Here is a 23692-nt window from a genome sequence, read left to right as displayed (position 1 = left end):
CTCCTAGTGGTAGCTTCATGATAAACCAGCCTTCTTCTCTAGTGCTGCTGCCCTATTTGAATGTCATAACTAAGAAATGCTACAGCTGCCACTCTACTAGATTAAAGAGGATGAGACAATCCTAAGATGGAAGAACACAGATAAAAGAAACAAAGACATGTTTTAATGGTTTAGCAAGAGTTACTGAATCAAGCAATCTTGAAGCCAGTTTCCTTTTCTGCTGTAATATATAATAATGCACATTTGAAACTTGTGTGCACTGGGTTTCTGTTATTCGTACCCCCTAAACTTTCTAACCGATTAGCAAGCTTAGAGTGGAGCTTGCCTCATTTTACAAATGGCAAAATGGCTATCCTGATTTGGGTCTCGATCACACAGTTAAAGTCATAGAGAGAATAAGGGCCAAATTTCTTAGTTCTCAGGCTAGTACACTTTCCACCAATTCATGCAACAGTCATTACTCTGAAAGTCATGTGATTTATCAATGGTAAATATGAGCTAAATAAGAAGTTATTACAGAGAAGGATTCAACTATAAAAGAGACTCAAATTGCAGGGATGATGAAGCCCAGAAAAACCTCATTACCTTATTATGCCTAAATTATTATGAGATTGTCTATTATAAAACAGAAAGACAATCTATATTCAAGTCTAGGAAATACAGAAAATCACTATATAGAAATATAGGCACTGAAGTAGAAAATCTTTGCCCTTCTTCTGTGTGTGTTTGTGTGTGTGTATGTGTGTTTAAATCTACCACATCTAATAATATGCTCCACTGACTCCAAAAACAAAAATTCACGAAACAACTCAGTCAGTTACAATATTACTCTTACTTTGAGAGTTGCAATCTTACTACAGATATTACCAGATACTGTACAGCTACTATGACTTTACTTAGTAGATGGACAAACTTAAATCTCTTAATTATTATAATGGGTTGCACAGGGCCCCTGAGAACATATGTCCAAGTCCTTGTCCCTAGAACCTGTGTATGTGCCTTTATTTGGAAAAAGGGTCTTTGTAGATGTAAATTAAGGACCTTGACAGGACATCATTCTGAATTTAGTGTAGGCCTTAAATCTAACAACAAGTGTCTTTATAAGAGATGAGCAGAGGAAGATTTGAGACAAAGACACAGGGAGATGGCCCTGAGAAGATGGAGGCAGAGACAGAAGTTATGCTGTGCTAACCAAGGAAGACCTGGAACCACCGGATGCTGAACAAGGCAAGCGAGGAGACTCCCTCAGAAGCTTTGGGAGAGTGTCACCCTGCAGACACCTTGATTTCTGACTTTTGGCACCCAGAACTATAACAGAATAAATTTCTGTGTTTTTAAGCCACCAAGTTTTTGGTAATTTGTGAGGCCAGCCCCAATGACTACAATGACACAGGATTATGAGAAGATAAACAGTGCTGTCTGTATCAGAGTTAGTTATTACATGAACGTAAAATAGCAGGACAACCACGAAAAGTTTCTATATAGCCCCATTTCTCCAGTAAGATATTTGTTTCTTTAAAAGCAATGGCTACATCCCTGTTTATTCAGCGTCACCTAAAGGCATTAAATATGCTTTTCTTTTTTACTTATTTATTTTTGATTACCAAGAAGTCCACACAGCTCTCCAATGTACTTCCCCTAGAGGCTGGGCAGGTGATTGACGGCAGCCTGTGGGAGGTGAAGGTCCATTCGGGCAAGAGCTCCTTGTCAACGAGCCCTGTCAGTATCAGGGTCCCAGGAGGAAATGCAGACAAAAGGCAGTAAAGCACAAAGCCTCTCTTTGGAAAAATAATTTATTGCTCTCTGATGGGGGCCACAGCAAGCAGCACAGCTGACCTGTTACTGAGCTGGTAAGCTCTTCATCTGCCCTCTGGGGCTACCTCCTCTCTACTGGGAAACTAGCCAGTAGGGTCCGAGGACATCTGCCTGCAGGAGAGGTGGTTCAGAGGGGAAGTTCTGAATGTTTCAGAGGGTATGGCTTGCTCTGTTCTTTGTAACCAATCATATTTTATTTTTTCTGGTTTGGGCACATTAACAAGGAACAAAATAGTAGCACGGCAGAGGGCCCGCTATCAACATGAAATCCTAGGCTGAATGACCCTGGAGAAGACAGCCAGTGGGTCCACTCTTCCCTATAATAAAACTATGAGAAGTCTGCAGGTTGCCCTCCTCAAACAGATAAAACATTTATTTGTCAAAAAGCTCCTTTATACTCCTGTGGTCTATCATCAAAATTTGATTTTCACAAAGATCTCAAGAAAATACGTGGCTAATATTTAAGCAAGTCATTATGCTAGTTGTGGTTTCTGTAACTGCTTCTCGTTGGCATTTCTGGAATCAAAACAGGGTTGTTTACTTGTTTAATAAAGAAGTTCGTTGTTTACTGCACACATCTGACAGCTGGGAAGAGCTACCATGAGTCGACCAGGATTGCTGACCTACCATTATATGTAAGACAGAAAATACAGAAAGATCAAGTTCTGGTGGCATGAAAAAAACTGACAACAGCTTGAGAGATCATTGCCTTAAAAATGGTGTTGCAGCTGTTCAAAAGATACAAGGCTATGATTAGGGACAGATTGCTGACATACATCAACTTTTAAAAGTGTCACAAGCTGGGTTCTAAGTGGAAATAAAAATGGAGAAGCTTAGGAGAAACTGCCTGCATGTGATGACATTGTATCAGTCTACGAATGGTATTCAAGTTCAAATCACAGACAACCCCTTCAACTTAGTTCTCAGGTAAGATTACATAGATGCTAAAAGCAGTACAGTGTATCCCTACACACAACCCTAACTGGTTTTGGAAGCACATTGACCTTTGTCCAGTAAATTATATTGTCCAGTGGGGAAAAAAAAAGACATTTAATCACAGGTGACAAAATTATCTGACAAGGAAGTTAAGCGGTAAACCTATCACTCTCATAAGCAAAGATATGGAAGTTACATGAAATAAAACAATGGTTAAGCTATTTTATGTTATCTGTGTGGCCCTATATACACATATCTACTATCAACAGCAAACAAAATAGACACTTTCCTTCTAGCACATTTGGAATATTTGTAAAAACTGAAAAGATGGTGATAAAAAAGTCTCAATAAATTCAAAAGAACAAAATTATACAAATTATATCCTATCGCCATAATACAATGTCATTAAAATTTATTATAAGATAATCTACATATATAAAAATAAATAGAAAATTTCTAAAAAACATGAGTTTAAAGGAAATTGTAAGTTAAATTACAAAACATGTAGATTTTAACAAAAATTGAACAGTATATATTAAAATTTAAGAAAGGAAAACATGTAGCTTTAAAAATATCATGAACAAAACAGGTTGACAGCAAAGAATTTAGACACAACTGAAAATGTGATTTAAAATAATGCAACAGAGCATTTCCCTAAAGAAAGACATAGTGATAAGGGCAGAAATCAATGAAATGAAAAAAAAATCTAAACAAAAGCTCCATTTGAAATGATTAATAAAAGAGACCTCTGGCAAGCTAGATGAAAGAACGTAGGAATAAATCAAGTACAGGATGAAAAGGGGAAACTGAACAAAGAAAAATCCAAATAGTAATAAACAGCTTCTAAACAACTATGTATTAATTAACTTAAAACATCAAGTAAAAGGTTGTATATCTAGGAAAATACAAAATATCAAAATTGTCAGCAGAAAAAAAAATAGAAAACTTGAGTAAAACAATATATTCATTTTCCAAGAGCCCATTTCCAGATGGTTTCATAATTGAGTTTACCAAACTTTTAAGGGACAGTGAATTAATCTCTTCTCCAAGATAGTCCAGAAAAAAAAAAAAGCAAAAGCTGCTTAGCTATTTGAGTCTGGTTTAATGTTGATGCAAAAACCAGATACCGTCTGGGCGCAGTGGCTCACTCCTGTAATCCCAGCACTTTGGGAGGCTGAAGTGGGCGGATTGCTTGAGGTCAGGAGTTCAAGACCAGCCTGGCCAACATGGTGAAAACCCGTCTCTACTGAAAAATACAAAAATTAGCCGGGCTGGTGGCCACACCTGTAATCTCAGCTACTCGAGTGGCTGAGGCAGGAGAATCGGGAATTGCTTGAACCCAGAGGGGGAGGCTGCAGTGGCTGGAGGTTGTGCCACCGCACTCCAGCTTGGGTGACAGTGTGAGGCTCCATCTCAAACTAAACAACAACAAAAAACCCTGATTTGAAAAAAAAGTAGAAAGAAAAGAAAAAAAAAACCCAGATATGAAAAATGTTTAAAAATTATATAGTGATAACTTTGCTAAATTCATTTGATACTGTTTTAACAGTATTTTGATGGAGTCTTCAGAATTTTTTTTTTTTTTTTTTTTTTTTTGAGATGGAGTCCGCCCAGGCTGGAGTGCGGTGGCACCATCTCAGTTCACTGTAAGCTCTACCTCCTGGGTTCACGCCATTCTCCTGCCTCAGCCTCCCGAGTAGCTGGGACTACAGGCGCCCGCCACCACACCCGGCTAATTATTCGTATTTTTAGTAGAGACGGGGTTTCACCGTGTTAGCCAGGATGGTCTCGATCTCCTGACCTCGTGATCTGCCTGCCTCGGCCTCCCAAGGTGCTGGGATCACAGGCGTGAGCCACCGCGCCCGGCCAAAATATTAAAGGCAAAACTTTAAGGCCAATTGAACAGTGTTTAAGATAACGCTTTTTTTTTTTTTTTTTTTTGTATAGTTGGACTCTCACTATGTTGCCCGGCTGATCTTCAATTCCTGGCCTCAAGCTATTCTGCTGCCTCAGCCTCTTACAGGGCTGGGATTACAGATGTGCTTCACCACTCCCGGCCTACAATGATATCTTTGTTGTGTACGGGATGGGGAAGTATTTCTTATAGAAAACTACGGCAGCTCAACCCATGAAAAATTTGAGTATATGAAATTTTCAGATTTCTATTTAATGCAGGACTCCATACACAAAGTTAATGACACATAATACAAGTGAGACGTTATTGCCAATGTGTAAAACTAAAGTGAGTCTAGTGCTTAAAACAGACAAGTTAACCTTATAAAGCAGCAAGAAAAATGTAGAAACTCCAGTAAAATACAAAACAGATGATACCAGTCAATTAATTCCTGGATTAATAAAACCTGAAAGCAACCATGCACCTGAAGAATATCTCAAACTCATTAAGAATTAAAAATGCTTGTTAAAACACTGTTGAGCGTGACGTTACACCCATCAGATTTGGAAAAGTTAATGAACGAGGGTAAGCATCAGTGAGAATGTGAGAATACAGAGATCCTCATGTACCAGGTGAATATGTAGAATCAGCTGCCATTCTGGAAAGCCATCTGTAGTACATATGTAAGTACATATATTTAACATGATTATCTCATTCCTTAATATATTCACCAAAGTTTCTCACAAGGAGGGGATACAAAATCTTAATTACAGCACGGTTTGAGATAATGAGAAGTTACTAACAATCTAGTTTCTATCACTAGGAAAAATGGAAGAGTAAAATATAGTGAAGGTAAACCATGAAATATCCTGTAACAGACGCAACTGGCAAAATGGACACATAGAAATGTGAATGGATCTTAAAAGCCATAATGCAAGCTGAGTAAAAATAAGAAACAGAATAAGGGTTGTAACATAATAGCAGGTACATGGGTTTAAAATGCAGTAAGTGTACGAGAAATCAATAGTACAAATGTATAAGAATTATAGAAATACAAAGTTTCCATCAAATTCACTGTAGTGATTGTCTCTGGAGATGGAAAGATGAATGGGATTAAGGAATAGGTATAAAATAGATTAATCAAGTATTATAGAAACCACTGATGATAGCATCCATTAATTAAGTAATATGATTAACTCAACCTGTGTGGCTGAGCTTTACTACACTAGAAAAACAAAGGAAGAGAGATGGATGGAAGGAAGAAAGGAAGATGAAAAAGAGTATTTGTACAGTCATTAATATATATCAACTCTTTGTTACAAAAAGGCTAGTTAAGTTTACTTTCCTAAACTTATGAGATCAACACTAGGTGAGATCTACAAGTTAACTGTCAATCATGTGTAGCTGATGTTCACCTATACACTTATTGCATCTAGGCATATTTCGTAATATTCAGGCTTATTTATGCTTTCACAAATTCAGCTAGAAACTTACATAGCTTTAAATCATAGAAAACCCAATTACCAGTGATTGAGACCTGAGGTAGGCAAACTATAGCCTACGGACCAATTTGCTCTACCCTCTGTTTTTTGTAAATAAAGTTATATCAGAACACAGCCAGGCCTTTACATGTTGTCTGTCGCTGCTTCATGCATTACAAAGGCAGAGTTTGAGCTCCAACAAAGACCTATGGTCTACAAAGCGTAAACTTTTTACTAGCTGACCCTTTACATTAAAAAAGTGTCCTCTGGGGGCTAATTTCAACAAACAGGACCTCTTTTTGTTCCACATTAGAACTTTGAAGTACATAGTTACTGGTGATGGTTCAATGCTGTTAAGAGGCAGCGTGTCAGGTCCATCTAGCTGCCCTTTTCTTAGCATTTCTCACAGCTTGTTTCCTCGTGGCCACAAAATGACTGCTGCATGTCCAGCCATCATGATTTCAATTTAGAAAAAAGAATAAGGGGCATTATTGTCCATATCAGAAAACATAAAACCCTATTGATAGCTTTTATCAGACTTTAATTTATATCTCATTTGCCAGAAATGTACCTCCCTATCTGTAAGAAGTATAGAACAGTGATCATTCTGCTTTCTCAGTCTCGTTACTAGAGATGGGAGAGAAAGTCATGTGTCATGAATGGGAGTTGAGTTAGCAACGAATTAAATTATATCCCATGACTGAATTGCCAAAGTTGTATCATGTTTCACTTCAAATATGATGCCTATCGGTGTATACCTCCTACAGTCCATGAGGGAAATGTGGAGCTCCTAATTTTATCAGCCTAAAAAATTCCCTCCCATATGAAAGCTAAAGTAAAATTGTAATGGTAGCCACTAGAGTTAGATCACAATGCAGAACTTTAAAGGTATAGTCCCTGCTTCCTTAAAAACAAAATAGCCTAAAATGACAGTGTAAGCACGTCCATATGTTTTGAGTTGTTTTGAGTAGAGTTGTACTGTTACCAGTACCTTTCCATAAATTAGAGAAAATATTGTCAGAGGGCTGGGAAGGCATGAATGATGAGCCACAGCAAACAAGTTATCAACCGCTGGGCCCTGCAAGGATGTCAAATGGGCACTGGTGGTAGGCAGAATTCTAAAATGTCCTCCAAGATGCCCCAACCCCTGCTGTACATGCCCTAAATTAAGTTATGTCATATGACACTGTTTAAGAAAGAGTGGTTCTCAGGTCCATCAACAAATTAATGGATAAAAAAAAAATGTGCTGTATATACATGATGGAATGCTATTCAGCCATAAACAAGAAATCAAGAAAATAATTCTTAATTTATTAAGAATGAAAATCTGTCATTTGTGGCAACATGGATGAGCTTGGAGGAGATTAAGTGAAATAAGTTAGGTATAGAAAGATTAATGCCACACATTCTCACTGCATGGAGAAGCTAAAAAGTTGAGCTCATAACGAAGAGTAGAATTGTGGTTATTAGAGGCTGGGAAGGGTCAGGGGGCGGGGGAATATTGAGAAGTTGCTTTTTAAAAGGTGTAAGATTACAGCTAGAGAGGAGGAATAAGTTCTAGTGTTCTGGCACCCTAAGGTTACTGTAATTAACAACTATATTTTTTCAAATAGCTAGAAAGACAGATGGTTAACATTCTCAACACAAAGAAAAATAAATGTTCGAGGTGATGAATATGTGAATTACCCTGATTTGAATATTATACTTTGTACAAATGTATCAAAGTATCACATTGTATCCCACAAATATGTACAATTATTATGTATCAATTGAAAATAATAAAACTGAAAACAGAAAAAGGAAATAAAAATGAAAGAAAGATTCCCCAGGCATGCCTGGCTTCATCATGGAAGCTTTCCAAAAGCAGAGTTTTCTCCAGTTGGTCACTGAAACGGAAGTCAGAGATCCAAAGCACGAGAAGGATTTGATGTGCGCTGCTGGCTTGGAGATGGAGAGAATTACAGATTGCAATGGCCTCTAGTTGTTGAAAGCAGCTTCTTGTTGATAACCAGCAAGGAAACAGGAAGTCAGCTCTACAGCTATACGGAACTGAATCCTGTCAACAACAGAAGGGGCTTTGAAGCAGATTTTTCTCTACAGCCACTAGATGAGAACTCAGTCCACCTTGACGTCTGCCTTCTGAAACCCTGAGACAGGCTGAATCAGGCTTTTAACGCCAGAAATGTGAAGTTAAAAAAATGGGTATTTTTGAGCACCTGAGTTTGTGATGATTTATTATGTAACAAAAGAAAACGGAAACTGTACTTCAATTATTGTTAGTATTTGAACTGCATAAAAGATTCAATTCTTTGGGATAATGGTGAGACGGACCAGATCAGTTTGCTTGGAAGATGGAACTGGAATGAAACATTAAAAAAATGGACTTCTGGCTGGGCGCAGTGGTTCACACCTGTAATCCCTGCAATTTGGGAGGTTGAGGTGGGCGGATCATGAGGTCAGGAGATCGAGATCATCCTAGCCAACATGGTGAAACCCCGTCTCCACTTAAAAAAAAAAAAAAAAAAAAAAAAGTACAAAAATTAGCTGGGCGTGGTGGTGGGCACCTGTAATCCCAGCTACTCGGGAGGCTGAGGCAGGAGAATCACTTGAACCAGGGAGCCGGAGGGTGCAGTGAACCGAGACTGTGCCACTACACTCCAGCCTGGCGACAGAGCGAGACTCTGTCTCAAAAACAAACAAAAAGTTGGCTTCTTTTGGCCTACCTTCGGAGACTTTGGCAAACCAGCTAAGGACCAGGAGAATAACATGATAGCTTCCAGCATAGGAGAATGTCAAATAGGAAGACAGTTTCCAGTATACCCAGGAAAACCTTTTATGAAAGAAAAACGATTAGAGAATTCCAGGCTATTGAAAATCCAGTTACATTTTAATATTATACTATGTTTGATAGCTAAATATGATTAACTTGATTCAAAAAGTAGAAAAGGAGAACTATGGGGAAATAGTTGCATTTAAAAGTAAAACTTTATAATCTTTCCTTCTCTTCCTCAGTCCACTTCCAAATAAATTGGGGGGGGGGGAACCTTGTTTGTCTTCATATTGTGTGGGAGAAATTGAACCATTTCTTCAGGAGATCAATTTATGTGTGACAATATTCTGAGTAGAGATATTAAACAGTTATGATCAAAACAAATAATTTAACTGTCTCAAAGCCCCCAGTTCCCTAGGTTAAGGACCTGCTCTCAAATAAAACTAGTTTGGTGTTTTTTTCTCAGTCTGCAAATTAAGATTCTTCAAAGGTCAATTAAAATCGTACTGTTGTTTTGCACTGAAGTAAATAAAGAACTTTAAAAATGTTAAAATACTATACAAATTTGAAATAAATATGAAACAACATCATTATTTCAAAGGGATGCCAGATAGGTATTTATAGTGAGGTGCAAAGTATTATTCAAGATAAATTCTCACTGAAATAGTTGAAATTGTAAGTTCTAAATAAATATGTATTTATAACTTAAAGTGTAATATATAACTCCATTAATGGTAGGAAACAATTTATTCTCATTGGACATTCTGCAGTAAGCATTTGTACTGTTGCATCTGTCATATATTATGCAATTAGGCAGAATTTGTTGATAGATTAAAAAGAGAGTTTTAAAATTCAAAAATGCACTGATGATACTCTGAAATAATGAAAATCATTGGATCTAAATCTGTGAATTAAATGCAAAGATGCTCCAGAAATGATGGAAATAATGTCATAACAGTGTTGCAGTAGTGAATATTCTTTCACACTATCTGATTTCCCATGTAAAATGATTTGTTTGAAATTATCATCCAAATTTGTCTCGAAACTTGTCTAAAGTTGATATGAATTATTTTCTTAATTTCAAAGATGCAAACTCTAAGGCAGAAATGACTTTTACAACAACACTTACTTTACATTTTACATATTATCTTACTCGCAATCACCTCTTCACTTTGTGTGCCATGATATTATGATTACTTGCATTTTACAAATGGGAAATATATTGTTTACATTATACTATAATTTTTCTTATATAGTACCATTATAGATGGTTGCTTTACAAAAGAAAAAATGGATAAATTTAAAAAGTGGAATAAAGACATTAATTTTGCTAACATAAATCATGGTGCTATATACTCTAAGTCAATCCCAGATCAGTAATACAGGTATTTTTCTTTTTAAAAAAAATTATTTATTTATTTATTTTATTTTACTTTAAGTTCTGGGATGTATGTGCAGAACGTGCAGGTTTGTTGCATAGGTATACATGTGCCACGGTGGTTTACTAAGAGTCTGAATCATAACTGCTGTAGAGAAATGGGTAATAAACAGAAATCTGAATTACTAAGTGATCTGCTTTCCATGGCAATATTAAGCCACACAGAATAATTCTTATTGGTGATAGATATCTAAGATTTTGTAAAATTTTATTTGACTTTAATTCAACTATTAAAAATCAAGTTTACCTCTGTCAGTTTCCTAGAATTTAGACATCACAGCTTTACAGATCCCCTCCACCTGAAAGTGTTAACACCTAGTACCTCTCACTAATCTCTGGTTTCGAGTTTTCCATTCATAACCAGACCATCGCTCTAGAGACACTCTACACAGATGGTGCATTAGGCTGTGGTCACATTCCCCACTCTTCATCCAACATAAACACAAACTTTTCATTTTCCATTTCTTTGAGTCTTCCCTGAGACACTTGCATGTGATAATATAAGTAAATCAATCAGTAAATGATTGTGAATTAAGGTGTCACTGTCCTAGAAACCGATATGTATATTAGTAAGTGCTTCATGTTCAAAAAACTGAGACCCAAACAAATCATGATCACTTTGGGAACTTCTAGCAGGTATTTCAAGAGACACCAAGCCCTTTATCAGCTTTGACATCTCATCACATACGTGCTCATCCAAGCATAGGGCCATTTCTTCTTGGAATCAAAATGACGGTAGAGTGTCCAACAAAACATTATGCCCATGTGCCATTTCTGCATTTACCAATGCCTTTTCTTCTAGTTTTGAAGAAATGGTGTATTTATAGATGGCTGTTTTTCACAAGGATGCCTTTCTTTTCCCCAACTGTCTCAGATGTTTGCTTTACCTAAAGATAAATACTGCCAATGCCAAACAAAGAGAATAAAGTGATGTTTTCAGTGTTGGGTTATGTAACAGGGAATTTAGAAGTGAGATTGGTCCCAATACAAGCATCGCTTTTCTGGCATCATACAGTTTTTATCCCTGGAACTTCACATCGTTCTATCTTCATTCATCCTTCTAAGGGATTTTGTTTATATTTTCTTCCCTGTAGACAGAACTCATATTTATTTTATTAAAATGTCTATAAACTGCTTCTTTTTCATCTGCTTAGAAAATTAAGGAAAATTTATTAGCTGATTCTATGTAAATTGCTCTAGTTCAGTTTTCATTGAGGATAAATTTGTTTTGAGTATCTGCTATGACAATTATATACAGCTACATTTTCAACCCTAATGCATTTTTAATAACTTCCTTCAGCAGCTAGTGATTTGAATTTCAAATTTCTTTCTGCCAAGAAGTTTCTAAAAAGTATATACCATTTTCTAGCAGTTTCATATAAAAATTGATTTATGCTGCAAGATCTCTCTCACAGTAAACATATCAAATGTCTAAATGATACCATTAATACTCATAAGCTAATACACAAAAACTTCTGTGATATGGGATGTTCCAGATAGGGCAGAACACAAAGTTAAAGTTGGTAAAGAAATAATTGTATCCTTAGCTTATTTTTTTCAGAAATCTCTCATTTAGGTTGCAAACATTTCATTCATTTGATTGTTTTAATTTATTGCTATTGAGTGTTATAGCAGATTTTAGGGTATATCAAAGTAACTGGTTAGTTACATGTTTATGATATTTAAACACTCACAAATAGAACAGTTTGAGAAATCCACACTAGTCTATCTCTCTAAGCCATCTTGATAATGAATATTTTTTCCTAATTCTGAAGATCCAATATTTGGACTGGCCATTAATTAGCTAAGAGAAAACAAAGATTTTGCATCTCGCCTGTCTCTAAAAGGAGCTTCCTTTATTTACCTGACTCTCAGAGGCAACTATGACCAAATTTACAACTTAGCCAATGTTCGCTTCTGAAGAAAAAGGACTACTGAGTCTAGAAATAGAGCAAGCCATGAGGAATTATGGTTTAGTCCATGATTTTGTAAGAGCAAGAGTACACTGGAGCATAAAAATATTTAAAAACTTCTGTGATATTTTTTGCCTTGATGGCTGATTGTCTAGGCCTTGGACAAAGTAACACCATCTGATCCCGATGGTGACATTCAAGTCACCCACAGCCACCTGTCCTGTCCCACGGAGATACCCACAGCCTCCAATAATGTGCTTTCTCCTTCTCCTTTGTAAATATCAAAATTTTTAAAAGTTTTCTCTTTGGTAAAATAAATATATTCCCTCTTTAGAATTATTACTATTTCCTTGGTATTGATAATTACTATAACCTTTGCGGTTTAGTCTTTTAACATTTATTCCACTAACAGCTACTCATTTAAGTGGCGCTCTTTGCAATTTTTAAAATCATTTCTTAGTTTTTTTTTTTTCTGTCAGGGATCAACTTTTTTTATTTGTAGCTCTCAATAATCTTATAATTGAAATACCTGTGAAATACCATGGATGCTACTCTAAGGCTGATACCAAACCCTATGCCATTTAGAGAAAAGGGCTTATTATAAAGTTTAATTTTGCATGGATCTGCTTTTACAGATGGGCTTTGATATACACCCACCTTAACCTTAATTCTATTCAGTAGGTTTCCTGGGCAATTTCACTACAATCTGCTGTACTTCTAATTGCTTAATGAAAATATATACCTGAATATACCATAGATGCCTCATACTATGCCAAGGATGACATTTTTCTTCACCAGTGAAAACTGCTCCTCCTCATATGGTAACTGTTTCTGTGAATGGGAAATCATTCATCCACCACCCTGTCGTGGAAAGATCAGAACTTTCATTCCTCTCTCTTCTATTTCCCCTATACACAGTCACAAAGTCTTTTTAAAAAAGTTTTATTTGTATAAATTTAGGGAATACCTGTGCAGTTTTGCTACATGAATATGCTGTGCAGAGGGGGAGCCTGGGCTTTTCACCATGGCCTGAAGAGTATACACTGTATCCATTAAGTAATTAATTCTACTTGACTGTGCCTGGAAAATGTCACCTAAACCTATCTCCTCCTTTCCATTCACCTACCTTTCTCCATTCAGGACTCTGACATCTATTTTTGGGAAGTGAAAATATTATAATATGTAATTAACTAGTTTCTCTGTTACGTAGTGTATTGCCCTATCCATTGGCTGTGACACCACAAAAATGGATTTTTTCTGAAATACGTACTTGAGAATATGACAAAGCATTTTAACCCTTTCACAACTCCCCTATTGCCTAAAGATAAAAACTAAACTCGTAGTAAGGTATTTATACCCCGTTATTGTCCCATGCACTTCTTTTGGGCTCATCTTTCCCACTCCAGGCCTCCTTTCAGAGCCTGCCAACACTAGATGACTCAAATTCTCTTCAAATTATCGTGCAATGTAGCTTCTCAGTACTTGTGGTCACATTTTTCTTCATATAATGCATTCCCCCCATTATTTTACTTTGTCAAAACTAGTTAAACTTAAGAAGTCCCTTAAGTGTCAAGTCCTTGGTAAAGTCCTAGTTGCCAGAAGCAGAATGAACTGTTCCTGTGTACTTTTAATATTGTACTCTGCATTTAATCATATTTTGTTATAGTTAGCTATTTATAAACCTTACTTCACCAGATTGTAAAATTTCAAAACAATAATGATAATAACTCTTAGTGTTGATTGACTCCTCCAAACACTCTTAAAATTTTTATATGTAGAACCTTATTCAAGTCTCCTACTGGTCCTAGAAGATTAGGACAATTACTGTCCCTAGTGTACAAACAAGAAGAGTATCCTCTTCATTTTCTGAAACTTGGGGTCTGCGTTATCACTACACATAGTAGTCTCACAAAGATTTATATTACATTATATGATTATATTCATAATCATATTGCATTCATACATGAATTGGGCTTAATAGCAACTCCCCAATAAAGAAGGCAGATCTCTTTTCCTTTGTAGCACAGAGGCAACAACTTCTAGAAACAGATGTGCCCACATGTTACTTATCTCACTCGACAAGTGCATATATTTATATTGACGGCTTTTACCTTAATTTGAGCAATTCAGAGTTGCTTAATAGTAATATAATTTTGATGACTAGGAAGAGTAGATCATATTTGAATGATAAACAGTGGCATTATAGAATAACAAAAGAATGGTGAAAGAGAATTTGAGGAAAACCAGATGTACATCCTAAGGGAAAAAGAGAAACAGAAATTATGATCATTGAACTAGTTTAGATACTGGAAAGAAGAGACATAGTAAGGTTGAGACAAAGACACAAGTCTTAGGTAATATTTACTAAAATAAAATCAAAATCAGAAAAGGGGCCTTGTATACACTCCTAAAAAAAAAAAAAAAGAAAACCTTAGAATTTTTGCTACTGATGAATCATGCCTATGTTATTTTTCCATGTCAGGATTGATTGAACTTCGCTGTTTCGGTTCACGATCATCACAGAAAAAAATAAAATAAAATTCCTGAAGGGAAACTTAAGTCACTGGGAAAGTGAATTAGCCTTTCCAATGTTATGAAAGGAAAGTTGTAATAAAAACTTTCACCTTCATAGCATTGCCAAAGAAGGTAAATTTTAGCTGTCATATCTACTGAAGATAGTTACAAAAGAACTTCAGGGAGCTTCAATTTAAAAAGTCTGTAGTTTTTAATTACAAGATGATTCCCTTAACTGTTCCTGTTCTCATTGTGCTCTTCATGCTGTTTTGCCACTTCATTTTCACACATGGGAGGGAAAAATCACACACAGAGTGTGTGTGTTTCTGAAATATTGATCACAGTTTTCCAATATTAATTTTTATCCAACCTACTTATATCAATACTCATATTCTCTTCCAGGTTTTTTGGTAGAATTAATGAAGTATCCCAGGTTCTGTCAAAGACAAAACCCTATAATTATGTACATAAACTTTCTCTTCATCACATTTCCTGCTTACTAGATCATTCCCATAGGCCTACAGGTGTGTTACCTGGAGGTAACATATATGTCATATTTGAAAACACACCTGCTACATGCTGTGGCTCAAAACTTCTTGAAAACGTTTGCTAAGTAGCTGACTCTTTCTCATCCATCATTTTCTTATAGGCTCCTTCAAGTAAACTTAGTCCCCATATTTGAATGAAACAGCTTTTGTCAAAGTCATCAAGGACTTCTGTGTCGTAAATACAATGGTCTCCTTTCTTTCATATTAATCTCTTGTTGGTGTTACCCATAATACCATTTGCTCATCTTTATAAGTAGTTTTCTCTTGGTTTCCAATGATCTACTCTTAATGTTATTTTTCACGTTTTACTGTTTTTTTTCCCTAGACTTATATTCTGTCCCTTTTTCCTTCACTAGTCTTCCAAACGTTAGATTGCTAATTCTTCATTTTCTTCTCTGTCTTTTCCAAGGACATTTTATCTAGAACTATAGCATAAGGTACTATCAATATGCCAAAGATAACCAAAGGAACAACTTTAGCAGTGACATTTCCCTCACTTCAGCCCATAACTACTTACCTAATTGACTACTTGACATTTCAGTTTGAATGCCTAATAGACATTTGAAATTTAACATATATAAAGTAAAAGCTTGTGATTTTTACCCAAAGCCAGATCTTCTAGGCTTCCTCATCTCCATGAACCGCATCATCCTTGACATTGTTGCTCAAGCCCAAACCCCAGGATCACGCGTGAGTTCTACCTTTCATTCACACCGGACACTTAATTCATAAGTAAGTCCAACTTACACACCATATCCAAAATACTTACACACCATATCCAAAATTCATCCTTTTACTCAAAAACAATGAAATTAGGTTTATTGTGATCTATTTTTGTTATCTTTCAGTTTAGAATATTTGCCTTTGTGATATCTACTTAGCCCTTTTCCATATTGCTCCTTGGCGTATGCTAATTTTCAAATATTTAGAGCTTTCTAGATAATATATTGTTATTGATTTCTCATATAAAACATCTATGGTCAAAGAACACAATACTTTTCAGTTTATTAGGACTTGTTAATATTCTTGAATGTGGTCTACTTTGTTGACCATAACATGTGCACTTGAAAGTAACCTGTATTCTATAGTTGTTTTGTGTATTGGTATAAAAGTATCAAGTCAAAGTGGTTGATTGTGTTAAGTCTGATCTCATGTCCTTGCTGACACATATTTTTTTTCTAGCTAGTCTGTCATTTGGTGAGAAAGGGAGGGGGTTAAAATCTTCAATATAGTTGTGAAATTGTTTCTTTCTCTCTTTAAATCTGTCAAATTTGCTTCATGTATTTTTAAGTTCTGTAATTAGTTCCATAAAATTTGTGATTTTTATTTGTCCTGATGAATTGATACTGTTGTCATCATGAAATAACCTGTTTATCTTTGGTAATACTCTTTGTCTGGAAGTCTATTACATCTGATTTAATACAGCCACTCCAAATTTCTTACGATTACTATTTTCATGGTCAATCATTTTTTCCTTCCATTTGCATTCAGCCTATCTGTATATTTAATGTGCATTTTTTGTAGACAGCCTATTGTTAGGTTTTGATTTATTTCCATTCAAATAATTTTTCCTTTTTAATTGGAATGTTTACTAACACAATGTAATTATTCATGTGATTGACTTTAAATTATTTTCTTCTTTGTTTACATTTTTGCATATTTTTGTTGTTGTTTTACCTCTTTTCTCCTTTCCTATTTTCTTCTGGAATTTTTGAATTTTTTTTTTTTTTTTTCAGTTTTTCCAAAAAAAATTTATTAGAGTATTAATTTTATTTTTTTTTCTTTTTTTCTTTTTTTAATTAATTTATTATTATTATACTTTAAGTTGTAGGGTACATGTGCATAACGTGCAGGTTTGTTACATATGTATACTTGTGCCATGTTGGTCTGCTGCACCCATCAACTCGTCATTTACATCAGGTATAACTCCCAATGCAATCCCTCCCCCCTCCCCCCTCCCCATGATAGGCCCCGGTGTGTGATGTTCCCCTTCCTGAGTCCAAGTGATCTCATTGTTCAGTTCCCACCTATGAGTGAGAACATGCGGTGTTTGGTTTTCTGTTCTTGTGATAGTTTGCTAAGAATGATGGTTTCCAGCTGCATCCATGTCCCTACAAAGGATGCAAACTCATCCTTTTTTATGGCTGCATAGTATTCCATGGTGTATATGTGCCACATTTTCTTAATCCAATCTGTCACTGATGGACATTTGGGTTGATTCCAAGTCTTTGCTATTGTGAATAGTGCTGCAATAAACATACGTGTGCATGTGTCTTTATAGCAGCATAATTTATAATAATTTATAATTTATAATCCTTTGGGTATATCCCCAGTAATGGGATGGCTGGGTCATATGGTACATCTATAAGGAGTTTACTGTAATCCTTAGAATAATATTTTTAAATTAATGTAAAAATATATAGCTCAAAAGTGAATAAACTAAAATTGAATTTTAAAAAAACATTCACAATCTTGAAAAAAAATTGTCCCTTAAGTCCTAGAAGCTGTTTTACTTCTTTGTTTTTTAAAAATTATCTTTTTCATAGCCAGTGATTTTTTTTGTTGTTGTTGTTCTATCTTCAAGTTCACTATTTCTTCTATTATTTTATTCCTGCTATTAATCCTAACCAGTGAACTTTTAATTTTGGATGTCTTGTAGTTCTAAAATTTCCATTTAGGATTTCTCTTTTTTCTCCTTTTTGCAGGTGAATTTTGTTTTTGCTTTTTTAAAAACTAGATTGTTTAACTTTTATTTTAGGTTAGGGGTGTATTTGTAGGTTTGTTATATAGGTAAACTTGTGACTGGGGGTTTGGTGCATAGATTATTTCATCACCCAGGTACTAAGCATAGTACTCAACAGTTTTTTTTCTCCTGAAACCTCCTTCCATCCATCCTCCTCCTTCAAGTAAACCCGAGTGTCTGTTGTTCCTCTCATTCTGTCCGTATGTTCTCATTATTTAGCTCTCACTTGTAAGTGAGAACAGGTGGTATATGGTTTTCTGTTCTTGCATTAGTTTGCTAAGGATAATGGACTCCAGTTCCATCCATGTTATATATGATCTTGTTCTTTTTTCATGGCCAGATAGTATCCATACGTACCATATGGTGTATATGTATGACATTTTCTTAGGTTGGTTCCACGTCTTTGGTATTGTGAATAGTGTTGTGATGTACATATGTGTGCTTGTGCCTTTATGGCACAACTATTTATATTTGGATTTCTTTAAAAAATTTTGTTTTTCTGTCAAAAATACTTTTTTTTTAAATTAAAGGAGTAATGATATTTTCATTCACTTCATCAAGCATGGCATAATAGCTGTTTTTAAATCCCATTCTAATAATTCAGAATCTGAATCATATCAGGTTGAACATTTGCTGATTTTCTTTTCCTTTTAGATTGGACTCCATTTTCATAGTATTTTTTATCTTGAGGAATTTTGGATTTTATATTGGACATTGTAATTGTCATGCGTAGCCTCTGGATTCTGTTACATTTCTCTAAGATGGTTACTGTTTTGTTTCAGCAAGCAATTCCCCTGCTTAGACTGAACTGCCAAATGCTACACTCGTGGTGGGGTGTGGCTCAAACTTCAGTCAGATGCTTAAGCTTTAGTTGTGAGTTGCTTTCAATTTGCCACTTCATAGCTGGTTCAAGGGTCAGCCACACTCTCATTCTGAGTTTATGTACATATTTATGAGCTCCCCTTCTCTAGCATTCTCTTTGGTGGAGTTTCTTCCTCCCTTTCTGGCAGCCTAGGTTTCTCCTGGTTTCTGAACAATGATGCCAAGTCTTTCTGTGGTTGTTTTAGTCAGTGGTTCACAACCTGTTTGGCACCAGGGACAGGTTTCATGGAAGACAATTTTTCCATGTCTTTCATGGAAGACAATTTTTCCAGGGGGTTGGTGGGGGCTGGGGGACAGTTTAGGGATGATTCAAGCATATTACATTTATTGTGCACTTTATTCCTACTATTATTACATTGTAGTACATAATGAAATAATTATACAACTCACCATAATGTAGAATCAGTGGGAGCCCTGAGGTGGTTTTACAGCAACTAGATGGTCCCATCTGGGGGTGATGGGAGACAGTGACAGATCATCAGGCATTAGAGTCTCATAAGGAGCCCACAGCCTGGATCCCTTTCATGTGTAGTTCACAATAGGGTTTGTGCTCCTATGAGAATCTAATGCCGCCACTGATCTGACAGGAGGTGGAGCTCAGGTAGTAATGCCAGCCATGGGGAACAACTGTAAATGAACACAGATGAAGCTTTGCTCCCTTGTCTGCTGCTGCTCACCTCCTCCTATGCAGCCTGGTTTCTAACAGGCCACAGACCAGCACTGGTTCATGCCCTGGTTGTTGGGAACTGCTGGTTTTAGTCATCCCATTGCCATGGCCAATATTGCTTTGGTGTGACTACATCTGCCCCCAGCCTAAAGCTGCACCCAGAGAAAGGGAGAAGCTGTCATTCACTTGTTTCCAGACCTGACTTTCCCCCACAAATGACTTTGCTTTTTTCGGAGACCCAGGGACTTGTTTGTTTTTGTATTTTGTCCAGTGTTAGATAAATGGATGTGCTTTGGTCAAGAACAGGCCGAGGTAAATAGCCTGCATAACTCAGCAGGATTGGAGTGCAGGCGCACAATTCCATGCATTATGTAAACACAGCTATGTAGTCACAACATGGGAAGGTTCATCACCTGGCTTGGAGCCACTATTGTTTGCAAAAGGTATAACTGCCCTGCTGACACTGTGCATATGGCATGCCCAGAGGAAGAAAGAGAGCCAGAGTAGTCTTTGCAAAATATCTTCATTTTGCAGTCAAACACTGGGGAGTCAGGACACAGGCTGGGCTTGTACCCAGGCAGACAGTGAAGCCACTGACTCTGTAAGGGAGAGCCGGTTGTCTGAAGACAGGCAGCAGGGAGCCAGAAACCAGCTTGGGCTGAGAGGGAGAGAGTTATGCTGCTGACCCTGAAAGGGAGAGCCAGCCATGCAGCTGTGAGTGGGAGCGGCAGGAGTCACAGAGGCTGCTGAGAAGATCACAGCTGGAGCAAGCAGCCGAGATAAAGGTGGACAATGTAAGTCAGCTGCTGATGAGACAGACAGTGTGAGAGAGCTGCTGAATAAAGCCATGTGTCATCTACCTGTCATTTCTTGAGTGTTCTTCCAGCTCCCTAACCCCAACCACTCACTCCCCTTGAACCTCAGCTGCGGCTTGAACCTGACATCCAGAGTTTCTATATGTCATCTGTGGGAGAATTATACTGTCAGAGGATCACTGTTGTGTACAGAAAATGAAAACACAAAGTGGTATTTTAAGACTATAATGCCAGACCTGGGCTTAAAACCCTGTCATTGACTCTCATCACTTATAGTTTAATTCAGTTTTTATGACCTCTTTTCCTACACTCCAGTCACAACAGATCTCTTTCAGATCCTTGATCACACTGAATTGTTTCTATCTCATTTTTATTGGTAATGGTTTTTAAATTTTTTTCTTTCTTCTTGGAATTATCTTTCTTTATATCACTGAATTTGTTAAGGACTGACTTATTTTTTCAGTTGAGTCTTAGCCTACTCATATCTATAGCTGTTATCCATTAATTCTGTATTATCCTATTTTTTTTAAAAAAGATGCATTTATTATATATTTACATTGTTTTATGTTATTAAGAAGTGAAGATCAATGATAGACTAGAGCACCATCTTTCCAATACTGCATCCCCAGTGCATGGCCCAGTGCCACATTCATGGTAAGGGCTCCATAAACATGTCTGATGATGATAATGAGTTGGAGTTCCATACCAGGCTAACGGATAGGCCATGTTTTGACAGTTCACAGAACAACTCAAGGAATGAAGTTTGCCTTGAAATTCACAGCTCACAGTAGAAGCCAAATGATTTTTAATGAGGCAGTCTGTAAGATAAATAGGAGTTAGCATTTTCTTTAGCTCTGAGCACTGCCGTGGAGTGCCTGTGATTGCCTCTGTAGGGTAAGGAGTGGGCAAGGTAGCAAAAAACAAGAGAATATAAAATAAGGAGGAAGGGCTGTTTCACATGCCTCCTAGAGATGACCCTTTTTCTTCATTTGGCTGACACATTACCACCACTGGTTTGGCCATTCAACTATCATCTTTGCAGAGAAGTTTTATCTGAGCTCCAAATTAGGTAAAATGCTCTTCCTTCAGCAATCTGTGACTACTTCTCCATCTGTACCTGCTATATTGAATTGAAGTTATTTGTGTATTTGTGTCTTTTCCACTAGAATGCAAGCTTTTTCGGGGCAAGACTGTGTCTCACGCATCTTTGAATTCCCAACCAGGAGTGGAATGCCTAGCATAGAGCAGACACTCCATGCCCATCTGTGTCCAAATTACCAATCCTTATAGTGAGGTTAGAGTACTAGAGTGTGTCTATTTTTTTTGAATAAAAGATAGCTGAGTCCAGAGATAACGCTTCTTGACAATTTTTCCTGTTTCATTTGTAAGTAAAAATAAAGCAAGCTGTACTGGCTAGAGAGTTCCAACTAGTATATGTCACTAACCAGCAGGCAGGAACTCTGACCAGGCATCCAAAGAAGATATAATATGCTCAGCCCATCAAAATTTTACTCACAAACTAAATATCATGGGCTCACATTTTTACAACCGGCAGTTCCTCATTAAGTTAGGCTTAACATTATTGCCAAAGTCATAATCATAGTTATAACACAAACATACCAGTACGACCTTAGAATTCAAATAATTGCATATAATTAAATTGAGAAGTATTATACTGGCTGTTTTATGATAGCATATGTCACATAATCTTTAGAGATATATAACAATTTTAAAATTCATCTACTCATGAGAAAACCAAATATCCATGAGCTAGTAAGTGATGGGACAGAAACTTTAACTTGTATTCTCTGGCAGTAAGTCTATATTAATATATGGAATACTTCAATGGGTATGGTAGCTCATGTCTGTAATCCCAGAACTTTGGGAAGTCAAGGCAGGAGGATTGTTTGAGATCAAGAGTTTGAGACCAGCAACATAGCAAGACCAATGTCTATTTATATTTAAAATATTTTTAAAATTATATATATGTGTGTTATATATATATTATATATATATAGAGAGAGAGAGAATGGTTCCTAGACAGTTTTACAAACTCCAATTTTAAATGGTTACTAGTTAATATTCATAACTAATAGTAATAAATGCTAGTTATTGTCAAATAATCTATTTTTCAAAAAGAAATTAGAACAATATATTACATAAAATAAAATTCCACAAATTCATTACATTATCGAGGAAAACTTACTCCATGTATGACCAATGAGAAATTAAAATCTTTACCGAGCATTCTACCAGTAAGCAACACTGTTCTACAACTCTGAGTTTTGATCACGAATCCTTTGCATCACTATAAAATACCTAGCTGTGTTTTGATATTATCATGAAAGATATACTTAGCATCATTTTGGGGTTATGCTTTACATTCTTTTAATTCTTAGGAAACTGATACTTCATTCCTACTGTTTATGCCTTATCTCTACACATCGGCATATTCAAGGATCCTTTTCTTAAGGAGCTTACAAAACAGCAAATGCCATATACGTTAACAATATCGTTAGCACTGTTAAAGGCAGCCCCTTAAATTTTATCTAGTAAATATTGTTCACAGTTTACATCAAGTAACAAATGCATAATGAACCTGAATAGAGAGAAAATACCTACTCAGCACCTTAGAAAATGATTTGGTTGAGTTATGAGTCATCTCATTTTGCAAAGTAGCAATAAAAATGGGTCTTTGATTTTGCAGAGGTACCACTGGCATTTACAACAGATAATTAAAATAAATGAGAAAAATAACTTCTGCATTTTATCAGAAAAGGGCATTTTTCCCAAGCCATTAATTTTTGCCACTGCAGATTTCATCTATCAAAGAAATATCTCCACAAGTCCTCAAGGGCCCAGTTATTCCCCAGGGACTCCCAGGACTGTGACTTACCTTATGAAAGTTTCTGAAATAAGCTGCCTTTTCATCTGGAAATTTTTCTAACCTTCTGGGTCCTTTGCTAGAAGCCTTCTTGAAAACCAACCAGCATCGTCTGAAAATCTGAAAGCAAATAAAAGAATCCCATTATTCATATTTTTAAATGAGTTGATCACATCAGGAGTTTATTCATCAATTTTTTAAGTGCACTTCACAGAGAGGAACTGTTTTTGATTGACAAGCACGTTCTTAAGATTACAGTTTTTTTTAAAATACGGTATTTCATGTAAAATTTTTTCTGAAAAGATTTTGTTTTGAGGTTTTCACTGTGCTGGCTGGTTTTAGTAGTCTTTAACATAACGAAATCATCTGAATATCAATATCATATAAATTAC

The 23692-nt window shown here is 36.2% G+C and overlaps 1 protein-coding gene across 1 annotated transcript in view; it reads right to left on the bottom strand.

Moving 5' to 3' along the window:
- Positions 1-23692, bottom strand: part of DOK6 (docking protein 6) — a 435864-nt gene that overhangs the window by 253863 nt on the left and 158309 nt on the right. The window contains exon 2 of the mRNA XM_025365197.1: positions 23313-23420. Within this exon, the coding sequence (XP_025220982.1) occupies positions 23313-23420 (108 nt within the window). The remainder of the gene's footprint in view (positions 1-23312; positions 23421-23692) is intronic.

This window comes from Theropithecus gelada, chromosome 18 (assembly GCF_003255815.1).
Source record: "Theropithecus gelada isolate Dixy chromosome 18, Tgel_1.0, whole genome shotgun sequence".
NCBI classification, from domain to species: Eukaryota; Metazoa; Chordata; class Mammalia; order Primates; family Cercopithecidae; genus Theropithecus; species Theropithecus gelada.
Note: the sequence above shows the minus strand (reverse complement) of the source record. Positions and strands in the feature narration are given on the sequence as shown.